Raw genomic sequence first — 16177 nt, 5'->3', positions numbered from 1 at the left:
ATATACTACTTGGTTTGACAATTATTATGGCATAAGCAAAGGCAGGTTGATATCTGTTTAAATAGTTTTACCTAAAGCTACCCTTTTTTTCTGATATTAATCTGCACTTTGACTAACTCCAAGATTAATTTTATATCATTTCCCTGAATTACAAATACTATAAACAAGAGGAAAAGCCAAACATTTTTCTCAGTAATGAGTCAGAAAAAAAACATTGTTAAAACTAAGGAAACTTTCCTAAATATATGTTGTAGGGACATAAATAAAATAAGTAAGATGAATTACAGCTAAGCATCTGTCTTACAACGTACAAGTAGTTTGGGATTCTAAACAGATGAAAAAGAAATAAAGCAATTGAAAAAGAAAAAGGAGGAAAAGAAAGCAAAAGAGCTGATAAAGTTTCTGGCTACAATACAGGAGACATATCATTACCATATGATCTAATGTGGGTGTCAGCCTGGATTGTGTTCATTGAGAGAAACCTTATTTTTTAACTGTGCTATGGAATAGAAGCAGGAGGGTTTTCCACCAAGTGACAGTCACTGAGCTGAACTTACCCCCTCCTCCTTTCCACACCTGCAAAGCCTTTTGCCTGGGTTGAATATTTAGTTTAATTACATCTCAGCTTTGAGAGCTCCTGTTGCAAATCCCTGGATTAAAAGGTACGGTTTTCAGTAATTCTCCTGAACTATGCTGCACTAATAAAACTTCAGGCAAGTCTACGGCAAGAACTAGTTGAATTTTAAGAGAAGCAAGGAAAAAATCCTACTAAATGTTTAGCAATGTTGAGTTTTGTATCCAGGACTTTTGTTTCTTGGGAACATGAGAATGCATTCTCCAGGACTGTGCAGATTTCCTACTGTTTATTTGACTGTTCTGTCTCTTGTTTTGATTTGTATAAGCACTGCTATAGTCCTTTCTTTTTTCCTTACTGTAAACTTTTGCAGCAGTATATTCTCTGTTTGCAATCCAGTGTTTAGAATCGGTGATGTAGTGAGTCTAAAAAATGTGTGAGTTCTTACATTTCTGTTTTAAACTGCACTCTGTGATTTCTTTCTCATTCGGATTTCTTCATATATAGTCCAAACATTAATGAATATAATTTCAATTTCAGAGAAAAAGAAAATGCAGTAGTTAAACGGGCTCAGTGTATGCCTTTGTAATGTTAGAAAGTGCTGTGTTACAGTGTACAAACAAGGGACTCAGATTTAAAGAAAGTTCCTATGAATGAAATAGTAGAAAAGAAAATTCTTGGAGTTGAAACTCCTGTTAACAGAGTTTTACTCTCTTTAAAACTTCCAACTCCTATGTTTGAACATCTAAACTTTATTACACAAAATGGGTAAAACATATAATGAAGGGGATTTTTTTTTTTTTTTTTTGAAACTGCACATATTTTTCAATTTGTGTTTTGTGGCATTTTGAGAGATTTCTAACAGTAGGCAAACTAATATTTAAAACTTAATATTAAGGTAAACTGACAAGAAGACCACCAATACAGTGGTGACGTGAACTGATGAAGCATATTTCCAGTGGTATTTTAAACTGAAATGTGGCCAAGCCTATGGTATAGTTTCCTCTGTTTGTGGAAAAGTCTTCCTCATTGTAAACACATAATTAAAGCAAATTTAAACAGTTATGTCCTGCAGACATAAATATTGTGTCACAGACCTTTAAGAATTCAGATTTCCCCCCCTCCCTCTTTTTTTTGGTAAGTGAATTGTAAACATTTCTTACTAGTACAGTTTTGTATACATTTTTTTCTCTAACTGTTTATCTTCATTTACACATGCAAACAATAGGAACAGAGATATGTGTGCCTGTAGTATGAATACGTACATGAATAAAGATATGCAGACGCAGATCTGTTCCTATTTCCTTATTAATATGTAGCTTATGTGTGCTATTTTCTCTGCTGTGTCCTCAGATTAGATCCTTTATATCCTTTGTTGCCTTACAGCTTTACTTTATTCACAGCTCTTGCTGATTTTATTATAGTTTTGACAAAACAGGGACTGAAGGAAAAGGCCTATTTCAGGGTATAACTGAGATAAGTGAATTCATCAATATTAATGTGAACAAGAAGTGTGAAAACACTTCCAAAGTGCCTTTGCATTGTTTTGGGGTTTGGTTTTTTTGTTGGGTTTTTGGTTGGTTTTTTTTTTGTTTTTTTTTTTGAGGAGTAGTAAGTTAACTCCAGGATAAGATCCTGACTGTGCATTCTTGGGATGGACGGTGCTTCAGCAGTGACCCCGGGGTGGGGGGGGAATACAAGCCGTTTTAAATATTTAAAAATATTTTTAAAATATACAAATATGTAAAAAAGAGCCAGGGAAGCTCTTTAAAAATTCCTGACTGCCAGAGCCATGCCAGGGTTGGTGTGCAGCATTCCCAATGTTTCTTGATGTTAATATACATTCTGAAAAATAATTTGTACTGGAGTAATGTTTTATTGATCATTTTCACGAGGCAGCTTATTACGACGAATGGTGATGATTTAGCAAATTTGTCTTCCTGTTTCAGACTATTAATAAATTGCATTGTTATTTTACAATAATTCGTACATAATAATGATTATTTCAAAAATCTTGTTTGAGATTAAACCGTGGTAAGAACTCACCACCATGTATTAACATGTATTGCTGTGACATCCTCACTAGTCGTGTGTACTCTGCACGCATCATGGGGGTGTTGCTGGGGAAGGGACACAGCCCCAATGTCGGTGTGGGGCCAGGGCAGGAGGGAGCGCCGGAGGATGGCCCACGCGGGGACGCAGCCTGCCCCTGCTACATGGCACGAGTTTGCACAGCACTGGGTCGGGCTAACCGGACATGCCAAAATGCTCTGGCCTTCCAGCTGACACTGGGGTCTGAAACCCCTCAGTGCACGCACTAGGTAATATGTCTGCTCCAGGAACAGGTCCAGCTAGGAAACCAGCTATGTCTCTTAAAGAAGCAACAGAAACCGTGTTTTACTCCATGTGAACTCATTTTGAAGTCTGGGACATCTGAAGATGTTAGATACCCGTCTTCCGGTTAGGCAGAGGATAGAAACGTAGGCTATGATTTTGAAAACACTAGCATAGTTTATATGTTAACCTTATCATCCTCTCCAGACTGAGCCCTAAAGGTTTCTGCAGGATTGCATTATTGGCATCTGTAGGTAGAAATTCATAAAGGAAATTGAACCCTGGCACAAAATAGATTATATCTAATTCAAGGCCTGTGCTTTTTATTTATTTAGCTTTTTTTTTAATACTAACCACTCCTGTTAGAGTACCTGGATGTGGTGTTCTAGAAAGAGAGGCCTCAGTATACCAGTCACCTAACATCAGCTGCCCATGTTAGTAGGTTCCATATGTCAATGTAGAGAGGGAGACAGTCCTCCTCCTCTGCCTCTCCCCCAGGCTTTTTATCTTTCCATTAGTCAATATGGACCTGAGAAATGCTATACCACGCCCCGAATGGTTAGGTAACTTCTGCTAAAAAAAATTAATCCCAGCTAGGGCCCAGACAAGGCATTTTGGAAATTATTGACCTGAAGAAGCAACCGGACGTTTTTGCTTTCATTACAAAGAGCAACATCTGTATTGAGGACTATGCCATCCATTTTAAGAAAAGGCTCCTAAATAAGTGACAAGTTTACCTTTCTGTCACTTGGCAACTTGAAGGCAGGTTTCTTCATACTTTTTTTTTGGTGGATTGTTTTTAGACCCATGAAGGTTTGTAAAATATAAGTTTCCTTATATAAAATAAATAATAAAAGGAAATAATTTTCAGAAAATTAGCTGGTCTATACAGCCTTGATACAAAACCTGCAAACAGCTGTTTTGTAATTTCTCCTCAGTGCACAACAATACAGGTAGCACAACGTACAGTATGTTGAAATGCATTTAGGCCTAGGTCTTGAGAACACGTATTTAATCAGTTTTCCTTGTTAATATCTATGTCAATACACATTTGCGTAAAGTTGCTCCTGAGCATGAAGGTCTGAAAAAAACCAAGAATATCCAATATAACACAACACTGTATTCCATTCTATTGTGCTGTTTAAACTAGGAAAGAAGTATAGCTCATTTAAACAACTAAAGATCTTCCCCTCTCTTTCCACCCCGTCACTAAATCCTACTCTTTCTCAGTCAGTTTTACTAGGCTATAATTTAAAACACACAGCAAGCTGGCACTTTAAAAAAAATATTTCTCAAGACATGAAATACTGCATTACAGTGAGTTTGGGAACCTCAGGTTCGTCCCCAGGGGACAAACTCATTGCCATGAAACAAATACTAATGAAATCAAATAGACTGTTAGGTTGGCAGAAAGCAGACACATGGAAAATGTGGCTTATTGTGTTGACTGTTTTGCATAACAAAGTTGACAGGGCTGCCTGTTCCTAATAAATATTACCCTAAATATGCAAACAGATGTGTTTACAGTTGCCTTTAAACTGCTCTGTAAAAAAAAAAAAAAAAAAGCCTATTGACAAGCAGTTACCAGACTCCTATCACATAACTGTCCTATTTTCATAATTCAGTTTTCATTTATTGAAAAGAACAGTTATGCAATTGGTGGATGTGCTGGACCTCCTTCAGCAGGAACTGTACAGCTATGGGAAACTGCTACTTTTGTTGTAAATCTCCTGCTCTGATCCCTAGGTTCTGCCCAGAGTCGATGAACTAAGCCATGAGGCTGGCTCTTCTCTTCGTCCTACTGCTGCCAGCATGCTTGGCCAAGCCGTTCCACCAGCAGGGCCTCTTTGACTTTATGCTGGAGGATGAAGGGTCGGCCGACATGCCTCCAACGGACGATCCCGTCATATCTGGATTTGGACCAGTGTGCCCCTTCCGCTGCCAGTGCCATCTTCGTGTGGTGCAGTGCTCTGACCTAGGTAAGTCTAAGAGTATCTTCATAGGGTATATACTTACATTCTAGCCACGGGTTTGCAGCTGAGACGGTGAGGCTGCTATACACTGCCTCTCCATAACTGGGTTTTTGTCAAAGAAATATGCTACAGCTACTGTTAACTAGAAAATACTATGTGAAGCAGGCCATAAAGACCTGACAAGATGGACATTTGTTGTGACAATGAAGAATGTTTGATTTTTTTAATGTGTATTTTGTTTATGCATGTTTCATTTGTTCTTTGAAAGACCACAGATTTCTGTTGCAGAGAAAATAACTTTTCAAGGCTATTCCTTCAAATGCATGTTAAATAAATTCAGTGAGGTCAGATGTGGGGATGGAAACATTTTAAAAGGTTCTAAATTGCATGGTCCAAGCTCCAACACCCTTAATCATACTGTCTAGTACCTCAACATAGAAATCATCCCATTTCCATTGGAATACATGAGCATGGAATAACCAACCCTGAATCATATATGCTGGAACCAGCTCTTTGGAGGAAAGAGCTTGGAAAGACTCCAAAACAATGAACACATTTTGGAGCTCCTTATTAAATATCTTTCTTAGACACCGTTCAAGCTGAAACCATGAGAACCTTTCTCACAAACTCCCCTTAGTCCCTCATGTACAAAGGCTTGTCTGCACAGTCGGACCAGCAGGATGTGAAGCCATGCCTGCCATCACTGTATTTGACTTTCCCATGCAGAAATCTCAAGTAATGAAGTTGACTGCAGCGAGACTGCTCTTGGTTTAAGCCAGTATTATTCAGTCTAAGTCAGTGTGCAGTGCAAAAAATCAATTAAAGTTGGTTTTGCTCACAAGGAAATTAGGAAATTTATTCAGTGGACAGACAAATAACTTCTCTTATGATTTTATAAAGTTTATTTTTTTAAAAAAAATCTTCTCTCAGCTGTTTAAAGGTATAGCTGGGTATTTCTATTTTCCTATGTCTTTGATAATTACTGTAAATCATGGCACAAATCCACCAATTAGGACCTGGGTCTGATTGTGGTGGGTGTCGTATAATTACAGAAAGGAGGGGGAAACATTAGTTACATCCCTAGAAACTTCTGTGAATTTATTAAAGCAAGCCACATAATTACGCAATAGATACATTTGGCAAAGACCCAGTGAACAATGCAAGCCAAGTCGCACAAATGAGCATGGACTAACCTAGCCATGCATTCATAAAACTTTCATAGTACTGTCCCTGTTGAAAGATATTTTCTTTTTTTACCATTTAGGTGCCAGATAGTAGCAAACATGGGGTGGGGAGTGAGGAGGAGGTTGCCCCACATGCAATGAAGGTCTTAAGTTTTATTGTTGTTTCACTGGCTAATGCTGATGGAATTTAAATTATTTTGAGAACTTGTTCCCTGTCTGCTTCAATTCTGCAGAATGTAAGGAGCTTTCACTTGGTAAAAAAGTAGAGATATTCACACAGGGACCCTTTGTTGCTGTACTTGCTCCCATGTTCATTCAGTTCCCCTTCACACACATGGCTTCCAAAGGGTTGCACTACAGTTCACTGCCTACAGATGCTTCTGGGTTAATAGAGTCCCATACTGACAAGGAGACTCAGAATTAAGGCCCCAGGTCTGTGTTTCCCAGATAATTTCAAGAGGGGTGATAAGAAAGAGATATATTTTGAGCTTGGTTTAAGACCACATGCTGCAGATACTGAAAGACTGTGCTTTTGAAGAGGCTGGACTGATAACATCCAGCCTCTGGGCAGGAAGGAAGAGACATCTCCCTGGGTTTAAAATATGCAGCCCTGAAAAATAAATATTTCCCTGGCAGAGCTCAAGGAAGTAATAATCATTCAGAGTTCCCCAGCCTTGGCATTAAGTTTCATCCATCCTTGTCACATGTGGCTACACCAGCTCCTGATGGGTCGTGGCCTAAGTGGGAGGCTCACCAGGGCACAGGTCCGGTGGCCGCCCCTACGAGCAGGGACAGGACAGCTCTGTGTGCTGCCTGCTCGCAGGCAAATCTGTCCTCCGCTCTCCTCTCCTCCGGCCCTGAGTCTGTTTCTGTGTGACTCAGACTCAGAGAAGGTCAGATTTACCTACTGACTTGAGGAAAGCTGGGAGCTGGCCCCAAGAGCTAGCAGTTTTGTTGCAAACGGTGGAGGTCCTGCCAGGATGACGTAGCATGCTCCTGGGCTGTGGGATGAAGGGTGCTTGGGGCGCAGCGATCAGGAAGACAATGTGCACACAGGAGCCATGAAACCAGCAATGACAGTTCCACCTCCCTCTAACCACCGCTCCGGGCACCGCCTGTCCCTTCACCTCTGGGCGTTTCCAACCCAACCAAATTAGCTACCTCCCTCCCCCAAAATTATCAAATTTAGTCATCTAGTTCTATGGGCACTAATTGAAGAAAAACTGCAGGCAATAACAAGACTCCTCCGAGGGATATATTGAGATCTTACTAAATTAAGTTCCACAAAGGAAAGCTGAAAGGATCAGGATCCTTTCTTCCACTCGCTCTCTGGCACGGAAGGAGGGCTCTTTGCAGCCATGAGCCCCTGGGTGCAGAGGGCATGTCAGAGCAAGGCACCTGGAGGACCCTAATGTGGGCTATTTATGGCAAGGTCTTCTCTTCCTCAGCATGTTTCTTTTTGTGCCCAAAGGGACATTTGCTATTTGTAAACTCTTGCTTCGTAAGGAAAAAGCCAACTGTCTGACACAGAGTTATGTGAATAAACCGCAGGACAACTATCATATCCAGGGTCCAGAGATCAGATTTGCCCCTTGTCTCATGAGCATTGGATGGGAATAATAAAAAAAAATAAAATCCAAATTCAATAAAAACAGTTAAAAATATGCCCAGTGGTCCAATTACACACTTGTCAGCTGAATTTTTGCATTCCTGTACTTTTAAGCTTCAGTCACATCTTCCTAAGCACATACCTCCGAATTAATTTATTTTGCCTCCAAGCCAAGAGCTGAGCTAGCAGGACGGAGAAGGCTGTCTTCTCACACCCTGAAGAAGAATTCTCTCTGAGCTGCAGTTACTGACAGATCGAGAGCAGAGCCCCATGTGCCTACCTTATATGAGATGTATTACCTTTGTGCAACAGGCTCAATGATCTCATCAAGGAAGGCCACTGCGGTATCTTTATAAAAGTGCTGCCTTTTCTGAATCAGCCTCCTGTTGCTAAAAGTGAGCCACAGGTTCACTTTTTAATCATGCCTCAGTGTAAGGCGTTATTATGTTATAGCCAGACTGTCCATAGCAATCGCAAATATCTTATTAGCAAACACTACAGGTGGGGAGTAACCGATATAGCTGGTCAGAGGCAGCTTTTCACATTTTAAAATAATAAATACAGGGAAGATGTGCAGTCAGTTGGCCTGGCAAACGTACCTCGTAAAAGCGCTAGCAAGGATTAACCGTTCCATTTAAAGTCGCATCCTCCCAAAGGGAGTCTCAAGAAAAGGTTCCTCCCAGAGCACCCTGGTGGGCAGGAGGACGCATGTGTGGTTACTCAGCCCTGCAGTGGATGCAGAATGCTCCATAAGTGTGTTCAGGAGTGGTGGTCAGAGCTTTATTTCACTTTCAGATAAGTCTGGCAGCCCCTTATGAAGTGAGCAGTGTCTGTGTTTGTGCAGGATGCAATGAGATCGCCTTCCTTGGAGACTTCACAGGATGTAGGGGGGTCCCTCCAGCCCTCTTGCCATGAGCATCCATGGAGGTTTTGTGGTCTCCAAAAGGTGTGTGTGAGAGATGGATGTCAGTAATCAAAATTCAAGCAGTATTACAGCTTAAATTGGAATTTTACTCACAGCTCACAAATGCAGGTTTTCTCCAGCTGTAAAGAAGGGTATATTGAAGCTCAGCATGGCTGTTGGAGTGTGTGTTTGAAAAGCACTTTGAGATCAGCGGGTGAAAAGCTCACAGATATGTAAAGCATTATTCCAGGGGTCTGGTAACATGAGGCAGTTTATCTTGAATACATAGTGTCTAAACTGTATTAACTGATGGCTCTTCAACACCTGAACCATGGTAACGTGACAACAGCTAATTTATTTGTTGACAAAAGATGATTTACCTCATTGTATAAAATCTTCCAGAAACATCTGAACACCCATTTTCTGATCGTGACTCCATTTGGTAACCTCATCTCTCATTATAAAAGAAATTATCTCCTTTGGGATATACCTTGATTTGAACCTCTGTTGTCAACATAAAATCTTTTTAAAGAAAAATAATACATACCTCATTGATGATGAGTCTCAGTCATTTTTATGAGTTCAAGAAAAGAGATAGGATTACTTACTACTGCATATTTAACTTTAGATTCCCTGCCATTATTTCAATGTTTACCACTGTTTCAAAATCATAATTTTTAAAGCTAAATGTTTAGCTCAAAATCTTACAGGTTTCTAAAGATGCAATGAGAGAAAGCATGGATCCTTAAATGGTCAGACATTAACAAATATATTTTTTAAATAAATAAGTTTTTGCTAATTTACATTGTAATTACTGACCCTTTAGGATAAATTATTCCATGTTTTATGCATTTTTACTTCTAACAATAAGGACTAGAGACTTATTCCTTTTACGTTTAATGGAAGCTGAGACTCTAATGAAATCCCCTGACTTCATGGAACTAGATCATTTAACAAAAATATTATCAATAAAAATGGAACCATAAAATCTGGGAAGCTATATTGTCATTTATACTGAGAGTAGCCTCTGCATCATGATACCATGGCCTTACAACTGAAGACTAAATGCCTTTTTGGTCAACAGTCTTTAGCCAAACATAACTTATGCTGTCATCAAACACAGGTCATTGGGCTTTCCACATGCTAACTGGGTGAATTGTAATACTCTAACATGTTGGAGATCAGACTGGAGGATCTATGTGAAGTATTACAGGTGTTATCTGTAATACAGCAGTGATCTCAGGTGATGATAGCTATCTAAGAGTCATCTGGGCTCCTTTCACAGCCATGGGGAGAGTTAGGCAGCTGCGCCATGGGGCACTTCATCCAGTGTTAAGTTGTATGTCAGTGACAGAAAGGATACATCACACTTGGAGAATTAAACTGCTAACACAGGGCCTCCATGACCACTCAAGGCTATACAATTTACTTTCAGATTAATGAAGTTATGTGTGATAAAACTAAAGCATGGAAAAAAAACCCCTGAGGTTACCAGCATTATTTTGTAATAAATTTGCCATGGATTATTAACATTTTTATATCTATTCTGCTTAAATATATTTTTTGGAATGCCTTGGAAGTTAAAGAAAACATGAATTAAAGCCCTGTACTCAGTACATCCTGAAAAATTATTAAGTCAAGAACCTAATAATTAGAAAACACTTTTGAAAAGTTGTCCAGAAAAAAAATAATTGGCTTGGATGTAGACTGCTTTATATTAACAAAAAGTCATTAGCTTTTGCCAGTGTAACAGTAAAAGACAGGCCTTGTTGCATCGCAACCTGAATTGCTGATGTTCCAGTTCTAGTTGATAAACATGATTCTAGGTGAAAATTAATCCACTCTAAATACATCCCTTATTTATTAGCTGCTTACTCCAAGGTAACCATTACCAGCTCTGTGTGTTGGTTTTGTTTTGTTTTTCTTAGGTTTTTTTTAGATTTGTTTGCTTGCTTCAGACGAGGAAATGCCATTTAAAAAAGCCTAGTGGCAGGAATGGAAATCCTGTCTGCCAAGTCCAAGCGATACAAGAAGTGACTGTTTTCTGGTTTGCACTGTGACAAGGGTTCATTTCCAAAATTTCTCAGTGCACGAATAAATAGCTGATAGCTAGTAAAATGTGAGTCTATTATTATAAGTCATAGCAGGTGATTATAGTGCTTAAAACATACTGTGCTGACACCTACTAGTGTTATGGACATCTATAGCATATGTATTATGTTCTTAACACCTTTATAGGGTGTCTAACTTGGTAAGACATGTAACTATTTAAAACCTATCCATATTTTCACAACATAAAGCCTGTGCTATTCAACTGAGAAAGGTTCCCAGCCAAGTCTTAGGAAGAGCTAAAGAGTCCAAACGCTTCCTCCCAACGTTCACTGAGAACCCACTGCAAACAGGGAGGAGACCTAGGAATTTGGGTCCTATGTGAAGCCACCAATGATAACAGCAAGCAAGTGCCAATACGAGCCTCCAGCTACTCAGGAAAACTCTGCTCGCAGAGTCCAGTTGCCATGGTATTTAGAAAAGATTCTAGTTTTAACCAGATTTTCAAAACACCTCTTTCTAACCCAGATTTGAGAGCGTCCCCTCCTTATCAACTTTCAGCTCACTGCTCTGTGTTTTGCTTTACCCGTGTCCTGGGTCTGTCATGTGATTAAAAGGAAGTGGGCCAAAAGAAGATAATCAGGTTACAGAAAAAAAAGAGTATTTTTCTGAATATACTTTTGTCTTTTCCTAAAGTTCCAATCTAAGAATATATCCTATAAAATTTAAAAAACACTTATTTCTCCTGCTTTACATGCTTGCCCTGATGAGCAATCTTGACAAATGCTGTAATTTTAGGTCTCTTCAGTTGTATTATATTTAAGGGCTCATTCACACAGAGCATTATTGTCCTTTACACTATGAAAGCAAAGTAGATGGCGTAGAACTTGCTCATTGGCTTCTCTGCCAGGAAAGAGATGGAAACAATGACACAGACACAAAGGCACCTTAAGACCAAGGACCATGCCTGCACAGGTTTTTTTGGAGCGGTGAGGGGGTCGAGTTGTAGTTTTCAACTTATGGGACCAATTATGGGACTCGAAGAGCTCTGTACAAAGTGACCCGGTTCTTAGCAGGTTTGCAGTTGCTATATAGGCAACTCTACTGCAAACTTCTTAGGCAGTCAACAAGGAATGAAAAAGGTGAAAAGCAACATTTAATGAATTTGTGTGCTCTCTGCATGCATGCTCTTAAGCGAGAGAGCATCCAGGAGAGCATCTCATACCAGCTTTGTGTTTGTTTCCTGGGATCTATTTGGAGTGCTTTGAGTTGCTACAAAAATCTAAGGAGATGATACTTGCAGTTTTAATTTCAGTAGGAAAAGGAATGCAATAAATATATTTAAAAAAAACCAGTGAAAACAAGAAATCTAACTACCTAACTGCTCACCTAATTTCATGGCAGCCTTAGGGATTTAATGGCAAAACAGCAAATGGACAGATTATTTATGGAAATGCTACAGCACATTTAAAACATGTGCAAGTGTAAATGGGGCTACAGTCTGGTTCTGTGATACGCCATCAGCACAATAGAATTCTGCAATAGGTCATCCCAGAACCAGTTTCTGCCTACACCTCCTGCAACACCTAAAATGTGAAAGCCTAGGATGACCTCGGTTTCTATGCTGGAGTGCATGTTTTCCCTTCTACTGCTCCAGTGTGGGCCTCAGAAACTAAACAGGCTCTCAATGAATTCATATGTTGGGGTGGCATGGAAGAAGAGTGTTTGTAGTGGTGCAATAACCAAGCTCTTTGCTGAATGTCTCTACCTAAAAGGTGTAGGAGCAGAGACATAAATGAGTTAGTCAAACAGGACTAAAAAAGCTATGTTATCACTCAGCTCTGATGCCATTTCTTTCCCTAAGTTCAATTAGGTCTTCAGCTTTGATTTCCACACCTTCAAATTGGGAAAATTGTACTAATTCTTTCCCACTGTGAAGTAAAAATGGGAAAGGAAAAGTGAACAGTGCTAACAAAGTTTGTATAGTAGCAGCAGCCCAGAAAACAAAAAAGGGCAGATACATAATACGGAACAGATAGTAGAATAAAAATGAGAGAGCAGAAAGCCAATGGAAGAAAACCAGGAAGATAGGCATGATAGGAACACTTTTGAGAAGAGAAGGGGTAGTATGAATATGGAAGGAAAAATCTTGCTTTTTCAAGGGAAGCTATAACAGAAATGGTTAGAAAAGAACATGTACAGAAAGTTTCAGATACAGGAAGAACTTAATAATTGAAAGAAAATCTTGCTATTTTCAGGGTTAGGGGGAAAAATTCATTTTATCTTCTTTATTCTCTCACTCAATGATGGGGAGTATATCCCCTGGGCTGGAGGAGATGTTACAGTCATAGCTGACCTGAGGAAGGCCAGCACCAGATGACCAACAAAATAAATATCAAAGCCAAAATATCTAAGAGTTACAAGGATATATACAACATCATCTAGTAGAAAGAGGGAACTAGCAGGACTGCAGATTTCCTGATTTAGTCAGGAAATTCTCTCTCAGCATTTATTTAAATGTTATTCACTATGTCCAGACACAGTCACAGTGGCCCCCTCCATTGTTTGCTTGCATGAAAGTAGGTTGAAAACAATCCTACAACATTTATGAAAAATGGCCATGTTATGTTTAGAAGTACCCAAAATAACCAGGAACATATCTCTGCCCTCAGGTCATAGTAAAACTAGGGCTGTGCAATGACCATGTGGTAAGAACAGGAAGGGGTAAGTTTACTTGAAAGAAGGGAAGTTCCCCCCCCCCCCCCAAACGAGACTGTGTGGCTACTCCATTATGTTAGTGCTAATTCTGCTCAATCCCAAAGTAAAGACTGAGGGAGCTATCCTTAAACTGGCATCTGTTGCCTGCTGCTTAAACTGCAAACCAGGCAAACATCAAATTATATTACTCCAAACGTTCATTCAAAATGTAATTTGTTAGACAATGCTCACTTTTCTGAGTCACTGAAATGCTCTCTTCTGACTACTGTAAATGCTCCTAAGAAATAAATGTTTCACCTTAATGCACGAGTACTCATAGATAGTACATCTGCATTGCATCCACTTTGACTAAAGCCATTATGCACATGGTGCTGGCAGATTGCGTGAATCACACGGGACAGTTGCTGTTCTCTGACGGGATGTTTTATGTCTGTAACCATGACAATGGGAAATGTAAAGCTGGCAATTCTAGGAGTTCAGAAAACTCATATTTGATTTCTTTACTAAATGTCTTAATCCCTGAAGTCTCATGATTATTTCATAGACCTTTGCAATTATTTCATAGACCTTCGAGACCTTTGCAATTAAAAGTCGGTTAGAAAGAACAGAGAAATGGACATTATTTGATTTTTAGTTTCAAGAATATATCATTAGGCTTAGGTATTAGCTTTTGGAGCCAGGAAGCTGAATCTATCTGTACCAAAAATGTAACTAGCATTGAAAAATAATTCATAACATCTGTAACTTGCAATATCCATTATACTTTGAAATATGTGTTCAAGACACAGGGTGGGTGGAAATGGAAAAGAGCAGTTATAGCAATGCACTCATTTTTAAACCTTTACTAGGGCCTTTATGATTCTTAGTACAATCATAATGGAGAATTATGCATTTGATCATAATATGAGAATTTGTTTCTATTTTACCGTGTTCCTTGCTCCTTTCTGGGAAGCAATGTTGTAAATGTTTGGAAAAAAACCCCGTGTAGTAACATGTCAGTAGGTCTACCTCTGTGAGAGGCCACCTCAGCAGGGAATGGAGTTCAGTTTCTTGGCTTTTCCTATGGGAAGGGTCAGAGGTATACAAAAATAATAATAATCTCTGATAAAAAATAGTCCAAAATGGACATGGCTTTTATACATTGTAGAGCAGAAAACAAGCCTGAAAAATGGTTGTGAATACCTTTTAAAAGATGTATTTTAAGAGTCTCATGCATTCCAATGGACACTGTTTTTTTTATCTCTTAGAAAAATCACTTGAGATAAATAATTCGCTATTTTTTCAGTCTTTTTTAATTTTATATTTTTAATTATTACTGCTGATTTCATAGCAAGTGAGGGGGAGGTGGACAACAAACTTTTACTTTGAAAGCGGGAGAGAGAAGGAGGCTGTAGGTACTTCTCTGTACAGACAGACAATTGTTTCTTATTTTATGGATGGTAGGATGCAAATGAGGAGATTACTCCTATTTGCAAATCCTGCACAACAGAGAACAAATTTCCAGTAAATACTGAAGTGCATAGCCTGGGCAAGCATCAGTGACCATTCCTAAGTCAAAGCATTCAAAGCTGTGCTAAGGTCCTTGCCGTCCCTCCAGAAAGCAGTACTTGAGCCTCGTTATTTTCCATGACTAAGTATCCTGACCCCGTAAGCTTGCCATTCACCTCATTCATCCCAGAGTCCACTCAGGGCATTACTAAGGGCATTCACCCCCCGCGGGAGGGTTGCTGCCCGTTAGTGGGATGTGACAGAGCCGGACTTGGAGCAGGGGAGAGCACACGGCAGCTGCCGGAGAGGCTGCCTCCGCCGGGGGAGCAGCCGCCGATGATCACGGTCGGGAATTACATGTAGCTCAGCCCAAATTCCTCAGCTGGCAGCAGCTGTTTGTGGAAACCGAAGGAGTCTTGAAAAGAGCCCCATTTTATGGCCCCTGTGATAATAATCGTGAGTGTTGCAATGTAACAACACGTGTATCTGAGCTACAGCGTTCAGATGTCTCTCTGCCTTTTGGCCCCTTTTCCTCAGCTGGGGAAGGGAAGGTTTATTCAGAGGAATAAGCTCTATCCCTGCTTGTTGTAAAATGCATAGGTGAAGGAAAAACCCCCCAAATACCCCAAACAAACAAACAAAAAATCAAACCACAAGCTCTGTTGCGTTGTTAAAGTTTATAATTGGCACAGTTTTCGTATTTTTTATTTTGACTATGTGGTCTCAGTGTTGCAAGGATGCAGTTCTCAGGGAAGTGTCCTCATCTCTGGGCTACAGACTCAGACTCCCATTTGCTTAGTCTCCCTCTCTGGCCCCATAAATCTTGCATTCCTTTTCTGCGTAGTCGTATGGCTTCAGCAGAAACGTGACTCCATGCCAAGCTGCAGACTAACTTGTGGCTCTCGCTTCTGAGAAACTGGAGCAGCGGACTGAAACCCCTTCATAGCGAGGAGGGTTCAAAAGCCACCCTTCTGCTTTTGTGGGTTAAACAATTCCACGGCCGCGTGATCCCAGCTCCTGTAGCTGAGCAGGTTATTTCCTCAGCTGCAAAAGTAATAAAGCCTGTCTTGTATACCAAAACCCCTCACCTCCCTTAGTCCTCACACTATTCCCAAATCCTTGCTACATCTCCTACACCTGTTTGGCTGGCTAAAAGGCAGCATATGCTAGTCGGGCTGGTGCAGTGCTATGCAGGAGATGGCTAGCCACTGATTGCTGCTCGCCCAGGGACTGGATAAGGGCTGAATTATACCAGCCTTGGCTCTTCGCCTAATTTCTGGTCTCATCTCCAGACCCATCAGCCTTCTGTCCTCTCCAGGAGGTGAGCCAATATCACAGCTAAAC

At 40.0% G+C, this 16177-nt stretch overlaps 1 protein-coding gene across 1 annotated transcript in view; it reads left to right on the top strand.

Annotated features, from left to right (window-relative positions):
* The first annotated feature begins 426 nt into the window (after positions 1 to 426).
* Positions 427 to 16177, top strand: part of DCN (decorin) — a 39011-nt gene continuing 23260 nt past the window's right edge. Inside the window, exons 1-2 of the mRNA XM_054827921.1 lie at positions 427 to 662; positions 4655 to 4887. Coding sequence (XP_054683896.1) covers positions 4683 to 4887 — 205 coding nt within the window. The 5' untranslated portion in view covers positions 427 to 662; positions 4655 to 4682. The remainder of the gene's footprint in view (positions 663 to 4654; positions 4888 to 16177) is intronic.

This window comes from Grus americana, chromosome 1, assembly GCF_028858705.1.
Source record: "Grus americana isolate bGruAme1 chromosome 1, bGruAme1.mat, whole genome shotgun sequence".
Lineage (NCBI taxonomy): Eukaryota > Metazoa > Chordata > Aves > Gruiformes > Gruidae > Grus > Grus americana.
Note: the sequence above shows the minus strand (reverse complement) of the source record. Positions and strands in the feature narration are given on the sequence as shown.